Source organism: Paramisgurnus dabryanus, chromosome 4 (genome assembly GCF_030506205.2).
Source record: "Paramisgurnus dabryanus chromosome 4, PD_genome_1.1, whole genome shotgun sequence".
Lineage (NCBI taxonomy): Eukaryota > Metazoa > Chordata > Actinopteri > Cypriniformes > Cobitidae > Paramisgurnus > Paramisgurnus dabryanus.
This window is the reverse complement of record NC_133340.1, coordinates 20,606,541-20,617,319: the sequence shown is the minus strand read 5'-3', so window position 1 is coordinate 20,617,319 and position 10,779 is coordinate 20,606,541. Positions and strand designations below refer to the sequence as shown.

Here is a 10,779-nt window from a genome sequence, read left to right as displayed (position 1 = left end):
GCATTAAGAAGAAACCAGACAAACAGTATTGATGCAGTGCAAATAAAGCCGTATGTTTATTTACAGTATTTACAGTGAACTGTTATATGCAAAAGTGAGAAAAATATATACAGTGTACTTGTCATTAGCATATACAAAAACCCACATGAAAGAGAGAGGGATGAGAAGGGACATGGGCGGCAGCCAAAGGAATGAAAATAACAAACAAAAACCCCGTCTGACTGTGATTAGCCCTTCTACGCTGACTACACAATGAAAAAAACAAAGAGAGGTTCTTCAGCGTCCAGGACGCCCTGACTAATCTACGCTCTCTAACACAAAAATACAGTGGATGGTGCTCGCCCCTTACCTAGTGTGCCTAATACAGTGGAAAACAGACTGCGTGTGCACGATGTATATCGCGCGACATTCTTACCTGTCCACTTCCCAACCACAGACATAAAACAATAAAGAAAACTCGAGTGGGGGGAACAACGCACTGTGGACAGCAACGCAACAGACATACAATTAAAGAATCAGCCGCACAATATCAGAGCGCGTTCAGGAGCTCGCGCCGGTAGTCTGCCGCACTCTTTTATAGAAGAAGGATGGATGTGATTGGAGATGACGTCAGAGGATCACCGGTAACAGACAGAAGGCCAACCAATGGCATGACTCTGTGAAAGTAAAAGCAAGACGAAGAGAAAAGAGGAGAGACAAAAAAAACAGCACAACAGCAGCCGTAACACTCCCACCCTTAAAAAAACAAACACCATAATGTTTGTATATACACTTCAACACAATAATAACAAAGCATATACAACAACAAAAAAAACTAACAATAATCAAATACGAGAAAGGGCATCCGCCACAACATTATCAGTTCCCTTTTTATGAAAGATCTCCAAGTTGTAATTTTGTACAATTAGAGCCCAACGCATGAGACGGTGATTTTGATTGTACATACGAGACAGAAAGGTGAGAGGATTATGATCAGTAAATACAGCAACAGGTATGGAAGATGAGCCAATATAAACCTCAAAATATTGTAGTGCAAGAAGGAGCGCCAAAGCTTCCTTCTCAATTGTGGAATAGTTGCGTTGGTGTTTGTTGAACTTTCTAGAGAAATAACACACGGGGTGATCAATACCCGAGGCATCCTCCTGTAAGAGTACAGCACCTGCACCCACCGCACTTGCGTCAACCTCCAATTTAAAGGGGAAATTCAAATCTGGTGCCGCTAAAACCGGCGCATTACACAAGAGAGCCTTAACGTTACCAAAAGCATGTTGACACTCATCAGACCAGGCGTATGGCTTGGAGGGACTAAGAAGATTTGTAAGGGGGTAAACAACAGTTGAGAAATTTTTACAAAAACTACGGTAATACCCCGCCATCCCTAGAAACCGTCGCAACTCTCGACGTGTCTCTGGCACAGGAAAATTGGCAACAGCCTCAACTTTTGCTTGGATCGGTCGAACTTGACCTTGGCCGACCTCTTTTCCCAAGTATGTTACGGTAGCCTGCCCAAACTCACATTTGGCTAAATTCAACGTCAAAGAGGCAGATGCAAGTTTTTCAAATACCGTCCTCAATAGAGAAATATGCTCGGACCATTCAGAGGAATATACGACAAGGTCATCCAGATAAGCGTTACAATTAGGAACGCCTGACAATACAATATTCACTAGCCTCTGAAACGTAGCGGGGGCGTTTCGCATGCCGAAGGCCATTACAGAATACTGTAAAAAGTGATCAGGGGTGACAAAGGCTGAAATTTCCGATGCAGAGGGGGTGAGAGGAACTTGCCAATACCCCTTTAACAAATCCAGTTTAGTAACAAAACGTGCAGATCCGAGATTATCGATGCAGTCCTCCATACGAGGCAACGGATAGCAGTCTGGCACAGTAACAGCATTGACTTTTCGATAATCTGTGCAGAACCGAAAGGTTCCATCTGGTTTAGGCACAAGCAGACATGGACTGCTCCACGGACTGCTACTATGCATAGCTAACCCATTAGTAACAAGATATTCAGTCTCAGCACGCATGACTGCTCTCTTCACAGGATTTACCCTGTATGCGTGTTGCTTGATAGGAGAAGAGCACGTCACTTTAATGTCGTGTTTTAGAACAGTAGTCTGAGTGGGAATGTCACCAAAAATTTGTGGAAACTCACGAATGAGACACACTATATCCTGACATTGCTGGGCAGATAAATGAGCTAAATGTGACAACAGATTTTTCAACATCTCAGAGTTTGACAACCTTGCACATTGTTGTGAGACATTTCTTAGTACCACTCCATCCTCATCAGAAACAATCTTACCGCAGGGGGAGGGAATGATATCACATGGTACAGCAATAGAGACCGCGGGCGCAGCAGGTTGATCTGCAGATGTGATAGGTGGAGTTCTGTGATAAGCCTTTAACATATTGACATGACAAACGCGAGTTTGGCGTTTTCTGTCGGGGGTACCAACTACATAGTCTGTTTCACTAACCTTTTTCAAAACAGGGTAGGGACCAGAGAAACGAGCAGACAGTGCGGAACCGGGTAGAGGCAACAAAACTAACACCTCATCACCCGGCTGAAAGCTGCGAACACAAGCTTTTTTATCAAAGTTTTTTTTCATGTTCGTCTGCGCGACTGCAAGGGACTCTTTAGCAAGAGAGCAAGCTTTATGCAGGCGCTCTCGAAAGCGACATACAAAATCCAATACATTGCTCTTAGGGCTTGCTTCAGTGTTTAACATTTTCTCTTTTAAGACTTTTAAGGGACCTCTTACAGTATGGCCGAATACAAGCTCGGCAGGACTAAAGCCGAGAGATTCCTGAATTGTCTCACGCACAGCAAACAAAACCAACGGTACGCCGTCATCCCAGTCTTTTCCTACGTCCATGCAATATTTGCGAAGCATGGATTTTAAGGTTTGATGAAACCTTTCCAGCGCACCCTGGCTCTCGGGGTGATAAGCGCTGGAATATCTGTGGGAAATGGCAAGAGACTTTAGAACTTGAGTAAATAGTTTAGACAAGAAATTTGTTCCCTGGTCAGTTTGGACAATTTTAGGGAGACCAAAAGTAGAGAAAAATTTTACAAGAGCTTTAATGACAACCGGAGCAGTAATTCTACGGAGGGGAATGGCTTCGGGAAATCGGGTAGCGGTGCACATGATAGTGAGAAGGAACTGGTTACCGGACTTAGTTTTGGGTAAGGGGCCAACACAATCGACGATTACATGTTCAAACGGCTCACCGATCACAGGGATAGGTACCAGAGGAGCCGGCGGAACAACCTGGTTTGGTTTTCCGGTAAGCTGACATGTATGACAGGTTTTACAGTACTCTACGACACTTTTCTTTAAACCCGGCCAAAAGAAATGTTTAAGTATACGATTGTACGTTTTTGTTATACCTAAATGACCGGACAACTGATGGTCATGAGCAAGAAATAACACCTGTTGGCGATAAACGGTGGGCACAACAATTTGGAACACAGCATTATACTCCGAGTCAGATACATCCGGACACCACTTGCGCATAAGCAAACCATCCTCCATGAAATAAGTACTATTTATCTCTTTCATAGCCATTGAGTCAACAGCAGATGCGAGACATTTACTTAAACTCGGGTCGTTCCGTTGCTCTGTAACTATTTGCTCTCGGGTGATAGAGAGTTTCAGAGAGTCAGAACAGCCGATCTTTGAACCAACATAAGCAGAGTTTAAAGGTTTATCCGGGGACATGACAGAAACACACTGAGGAGGCGACACATCCTCTACAAACAAGGGAGCTACTAAAGTGTCAGACAGCTCAACCTCATCGCCCGTCTTACGCGACTGTGCACGCGTGACGGCGCACGCTGAAAACACCTCAGGAAAAGACTTACACATTTCATCAGAGCTAGAAGACAAATTTGGAACATCCAACACTTCCATCATAGGTAACACTTTCCCTCCCGCTAAGTCATTGCCTAAAATAAACGTAACTCCTTTAACGGGCAGAGAAGAACGCGCACCAACCTTAACAAAGCCTGTAACAATGTCACACTCTAAGTGCACCTGATGCAGCGGAACCTTAACGATACCCATTTCAATTCCTTGCACCAGTACACTAGAACCACAGTAGGACAGATCCGACAAAGGCAAAATGTCAGAAACAACAAATGATTGAGCAGCACCTGTATCTCTTAAAATCTGAACTTCTTTCTGATCTTCCCGTTAAAGAAATCAAACCCCTCATAAGGAATGGTTTAAAACTACCATCACAAGCATCACTATCATGTACCAGAAAGTCAGGAATAGACTTCACAAGTCCAACACTCTTTGGCTGTTGCTGCTTTCGTTTAAGGGCTAAACAGTCTGCAATAATATGTCCCTGTTTATGACAATAGAAACATTCGCGGTCGGTTCTCGGCTGCTGAACACTAGTTTTTGAACGAACGGGTTGCGTCTGTGAAGACGAGACAGGAGTTTTCTCCTGGCGCACAGATGAAAAAACACTTTTGTGCGTAAGCACAAATTCATCTGCCATTACAGCCGCCTGGGACAAGGAGGAAACCTTCTGTTCATTTAAATAAACTACGACACGTTCGGGTACGCAGCACTTAAATTCCTCCAGCAATACTAACTCCCTCAATGAACCATAATCCGCAGCTTTACAAGCTACACACCACTTGTCAAACAAGATACTTTTCTCTCGTGCAAACTCGACGAATGTTTGATTGCCATTTCGTTTATAGGTTCTAAACCTCTGACGATAAGCTTCAGGGACTAACTCGTATGCACGGAGGATCGCAGATTTGACAGTCTCATAAATTAAACTCTCTTCTAACGAAAGAGCAGAACAAATTTCCTGAGCCTTTCCTACTAATTTGCATTGGAGTAAAAGAGACCACACATCTTTCGGCCAGTTAAGAGAAGACGCTATGCGCTCAAAAGCATTAAAATATGAGTCAACTTCAGTCTCCCTAAACGGGGTTACTAGAGTTATACATTTACTCACGTCAAATGCAACCGAGGGGGGATTCCGTGGCAGTGAAGGAGTATCAGAGCCCTGTATATCAGCAGTTTGCGCAACCGGACTAGCGGCAACCTTCGTCGCCTCCAATTCAAGCTTCCGTAACTTAATCCTTGTGTCAGCCTCAATTTCCAATCTGCGTACTTCTAGACGCAGCTCCATCTCAGCTTGACGCGCCTGTGCCTTCTCCTGCGCTTCTAGTTGCAATCGGGCCAGACGGACTCTCAGTCGCGCCCCGTCTACGGACCCAGTGGAAGCAGGGGAGAACGGATCAAAGGGCGGCAAAGCAGCCTTGGCCTCGGCCTCCGCCTCAGTCACAGCCGCCGCCTGCACCTCGTCCGATTCCCCCACCGAATGGAGAGGCTGCGTGTCGGCAGTACTACCAGGGCCGACTCCTGCGCCGCCATCCGCACCCGGTGTTGCCAAAATTTTTAATTCCAATAGTTGACTCACAACAATGCTTTTAATATCCCTTTTAAGAGACTGCTTTGAAATGGGGATTTGAAAATAATTAGCAATGGCAATCAAATCATCCTTCCTGCACTTCTTAATTTGCTCTATTCCTGGATTATTAATAAATGTTTGTAAATCAAACGAGGCCATGTTTTCCTTTACAGTAATCACACGCACATACCAACAAACCGTATCAACCTTATAGTAACCAACGTCACAACGTCACAACGTCCTGGCTAAACAAACTCAATGCTACCAACACCTTTTTATAAAAAAAAATATGACTCGGGAAAATGAGTTTATGATCCCGGACGAGCCCCCACGTAATGTTACGACCCCAGATGAAAGTCAAGGGGAAAGGGGGTCGGTAACATTATATCATTTATGAAAGGTGTGGAGCATTAAGAAGAAACCAGACAAACAGTATTGATGCAGTGCAAATAAAGCCGTATGTTTATTTACAGTATTTACAGTGAACTGTTATATGCAAAAGTGAGAAAAATATATACAGTGTACTTGTCATTAGCATATACAAAAACCCACATGAAAGAGAGAGGGATGAGAAGGGACATGGGCGGCAGCCAAAGGAATGAAAATAACAAACAAAAACCCCGTCTGACTGTGATTAGCCCTTCTACGCTGACTACACAATGAAAAAAACAAAGAGAGGTTCTTCAGCGTCCAGGACGCCCTGACTAATCTACGCTCTCTAACACAAAAATACAGTGGATGGTGCTCGCCCCTTACCTAGTGTGCCTAATACAGTGGAAAACAGACTGCGTGTGCACGATGTATATCGCGCGACATTCTTACCTGTCCACTTCCCAACCACAGACATAAAACAATAAAGAAAACTCGAGTGGGGGGAACAACGCACTGTGGACAGCAACGCAACAGACATACAATTAAAGAATCAGCCGCACAATATCAGAGCGCGTTCAGGAGCTCGCGCCGGTAGTCTGCCGCACTCTTTTATAGAAGAAGGATGGATGTGATTGGAGATGACGTCAGAGGATCACCGGTAACAGACAGAAGGCCAACCAATGGCATGACTCTGTGAAAGTAAAAGCAAGACGAAGAGAAAAGAGGAGAGACAAAAAAAAACAGCACAACAGCAGCCGTAACACATGCAACCATTAAAACCATGTTAAAAATCATTGATTTGTCAGTGTTAATACCATTGAATCAATATCAGGTTTGCATCCTCCATTAATATAGATTTTTTTTTTTGAATTTTCAACAAATCACAATTTTTGTGATCAGTGTTTGCTTTAGTTATTTTTCTTCTTCCTTTATTTCTTAACTTCTTCCACCCTGAAGCTATTTTGGGGATTTTCGCCTGGATTTGGCCTACCCAATTTCAAAAGCTTCCCATACCCACATGCAGAGGTTTACATACAAAAGTTTGGTATCATTTTACAGGAAACCCTTTGAAATTACATAAAACACTGTTGAAAGTGCTAAACATGGTTGTATGTGATGTCAGGCCTCTAATAAACACAAAAATAAATAGGCGCTTTTTATGTTTTTTTTCTAAAGTTTTTATTTGAAAGTATATAACTCTGGTCCTGGGTATCTCAGGTCCCTGCAGACAGTTTTGTTTGATTCCAGCAATTGTCAGCTTACAGAGGAAAAAGGATTTTTTTCTCTATCATAATATATGCAAAAGTTATTTTACTCCAACTGATGGGAGGAATAATATGCTTATGGTGTACAATTTCTGCCAAAAACCATTTGAAGTGCTACCATAACCACATACAGTGGAATAAATGCAATTTCTTTATATCATTTTAAAGAAAACCCTTTGAAGTTACATAAAAAGCTGCTGTTTGTGACAAATATTGTTATTTATGTTGTTTTTCATATGATGAAACACCAAATTTTATTTTTTATGTTGTAAACACTGTCTTTGATAGTGTATAACTCTGGTTCTGGGTGCTCTAGCAGACTGCAGACAGTTCTGTTTGTTAGCAGCAGCAGACAGTAAACACCCAAAAAAAGAATGAACTCTTTATCATGTCGCATTCAAAAGATATTCTTATTTTACTGAAGGGTGCGGAAATACATTTTTCATAAAAATATTAATTTTTTGTTTTGCACACAGCAAAATCCCCAGTGTTAAATTAACACTGCTCGGTGTTTATATAATCCACACCAAGATTGGTGTTAAAAAAACACTAAATCAGTGTTAAAGTTAATAAGATAATGAAGTGATTGAGTCATTAATGATGAACACCTGCTGGTCATTCCATGTCAAATCAACTCAATTTTGGAACTGTTCCTGTCTTAAATATTTTATTTTGTTGACTCTTTTTCTGGAGAAAGTAATACTAAAATGTTGAAGAAAGCCAAATTATTAAATGCAATAGATGAAATCACCATATATAGTTAAATGAACACTATCATAATCTCTGTTTGAAAACTAAAATTACAACTTGCTTGCAGAGTTACATGGATGATAGGTTTAACTTCTAAAGAAATCTGGTTAATAAAGTAAGTCACCATTGGTCCGATTAGTGTTTCCTTTAGTTGGGTACTTGGGTCTTGAAGTTTAGTATTAGTTTCTTCTGCTAATTGTGGCAATGTGTTATAAAACACATCTGTTAAAGCAGAGGAAGATGATAGAAATGTAGTGTATTACTGTTGCTATGTTAATTATTATGAAAGTGTAAGTCTAGGGATTCAATGACATCATAAAAAAAGCAATCACTGCATATAAGTGTTTAATTTATGTTCTGCAAACCCTGTGAGGCTCCCATGAAATCCAACAGCGCTATAAAAGTCCACATACCCTGAAGAGTTAAATATTGTTTACCCAAATCTAATCTGTGGTGTTAGTCAGACACACTGAGACATGAACAATCAGCCTATAAAACACAATCATGGTGACAATCAACAACAAAGCTTCATGACGCAATGCATGCTGGGTCCCAAACTCAATCATACATCCCATCATGCATTGCAACATGACAAAACTTTAGCAACTTTCTTACCATTAACTGACACCATTGTTGAGATTTGTATCCGAAATCATGAAGTCTCTCTTAAGCAAAAACATCATCAAAAACACACTAAAGCATTTCGGCAGCCTTGTTCAATACAATGTCATTTGCGTAGAGCTTTTTTATATGCCTGTTTCTTCATAAGTTATGATCAAATGTGTCAATGATTTGTAGGGTGGAATATAATATAAATAAACTGAGAAGGTCTGGAAGGTTTTCCCTCTACATGAAGCAATGAACAAGTGGTCTTACTAAAACATTGTTGCTATTGCTAAAAGTTGAGAGTTAGATCAGTGAAAGTCAAGGGACAAATGCCTAACTAAATGAAACACTAATCACAGTAATGGTGACTTCAAATGAACCCATAACAAACACAAACTTAAGATTTAATGTGATACATTTTGTGATAAATGTCTATTTGACTTGTGAGACATCACGTCAGAAAGAAGATTTGTCTACTAAATCACGTGTGTGGATGCTGGAATAGTTGAGCACTTGTATTTTGTTCTGACAGCTGTTTATCAGTCAAACTTATCCATTTAGAAAATAACTCTGCAAGTTATTTTATTTTTCAAACAGAGATGCTGATAGAGAGGCAAACGTGAAAGATTGCAGCTTTTGGAGGCATACACCTAACAGTATTCATCTATTGCTTTTAGTAATTTGTCTTTCTTTATTATTTTAGTATTTTCCCCAGAAAACGAGTCATCAAAATAAAAATTTAGAGACAGGAAAATGTCCAAAATGTAATTGATTTGAATGACCAGCAGGTGTTCACCATTATTGTCTTAATCATCACTTCATTATCTCATTAACTTTAACACTGATTCAGAGTTATATTTTTAACACCAGTCTTTTTTAACACCGATCTTGGTGTGGATTATATAAACACCAAATAGTGTTGATTTAACACTGGTAGAGTTAATTTAACACTGGGGATTTTCCTGTGCACATATAATAAAAAGCTAGGGATTAATTATGCAAACAACCAAAGAAAATGCTGTGAATGGACTCATTTTTTAGAGTAGGACCTAAAAGAAAAGATGATGTATCATTTGTGGCTATCTGTGCTATCTGAGGCAGTCCACACTCAAGTTTCACATATGTTTACAAAAGACCATTTTTTACCTTATTATTAATTCGATGATTGTTGGATATGTGTTGATATTAGAACAAAAATAATGCTGTAGCCTTATTCCTGAGAGTGAGAGCTTTCATTTGATATAAGACTTGCCCATGTTTGTCATTTTTGAAAAATATGAAATATGTGAATATTATATGATATCAAAAAATATTGGGGGGGTGATAGTGTAAATTAAGTGTAAATAACTTTCTTACAGTAAAAGATATGTCAAAGTGATGCATGTCTGCAGAAAGTAGAGACTCTAAGCTTTCAAACAGTATCTCATATGTGTTACTGGGGTCCATGACGGAGCATTAAAGATTAAAAGAATCTTTTATATTAAGTCAAAATACGAAATTTTTGACCTGGGACAGGGTCCTCAGGGTTGAAGAGGTTAACGCCATTCCAGTTTGCTTTAGTTCAACCCCTGTGCAGTCAGCTGACATTGGCATTAATGGCAGTATGCACCAATGAGATGTGATCCGCCAATAAAGTAAAGAAGACATTGGCTTAACTTAGAACTTTCTTCTATATGTTACATTATTACTACATTCGATAGTATGGGTTAATCTTAGCCACTTTACTCTGCTTCTTATGTTGTATAACGATTTTTCTGTTTTTTCCTGCTTTCTTATGTAAAGCTGCTTTGAAACAATTAAACATTTGTGAAAAGCGCTATATAAATAAAATTGAATTGAATTAATAACGGAATAATGACGTATGTCTTTGTGTACTTAACAGCTTGATCTCAGTAAGAACTTCAATGTAACTGCCAGGGGAACTGGAACAGCGATTCTATCAGTGAGTTTACATGAGAGCTTATAGTGTCACATTATTACACTATGAATGTGTTAACTGAGTATTACTGCTTGTTTTAGGTGCTCAGCCTGTACTATGCCAAACCTGCTGAGAAGATTTCTGACTGTAAAAACTTTTATCTAAGTGTTAAAATGAAACAGGAAAGTGAAGGTAAGTTTTACAAAGACTTGTTTTGCTTACTCTAACATATATATATATATATATTTAAAGCCTCCAATGTACTTGCATTACACTGCCTTTCAGCATTTTTATTTTTTATTCAGTAAGTTTTGTAGCAGCCAGTCAAAGTTACACCCTCACTTTGGAATTCTAGTAAGTAAACAAACTGACAAGCCCTAATATAAAAAAACTACACAGCAAAATCCCCGGTGTTAACAAACA

At 40.0% G+C, this 10,779-nt stretch overlaps 1 protein-coding gene across 2 annotated transcripts in view; it reads left to right on the top strand.

The window, feature by feature from the left end:
• LOC135760480 (complement C3-like) overlaps positions 1–10,779 on the top strand; it is a 78,027-nt gene that overhangs the window by 63,715 nt on the left and 3,533 nt on the right. The window contains exons 31-33 of one of the 2 annotated variants that reach the window (XM_065274472.2): positions 10,321–10,380; positions 10,458–10,548; positions 10,662–10,710. In XM_065274472.2, the coding sequence (XP_065130544.1) occupies positions 10,321–10,380; positions 10,458–10,548; positions 10,662–10,710 (200 nt within the window). The remainder of the gene's footprint in view (positions 1–10,320; positions 10,381–10,457; positions 10,549–10,661; positions 10,711–10,779) is intronic. The other variant, XR_012336539.1, reaches the window with a different exon arrangement.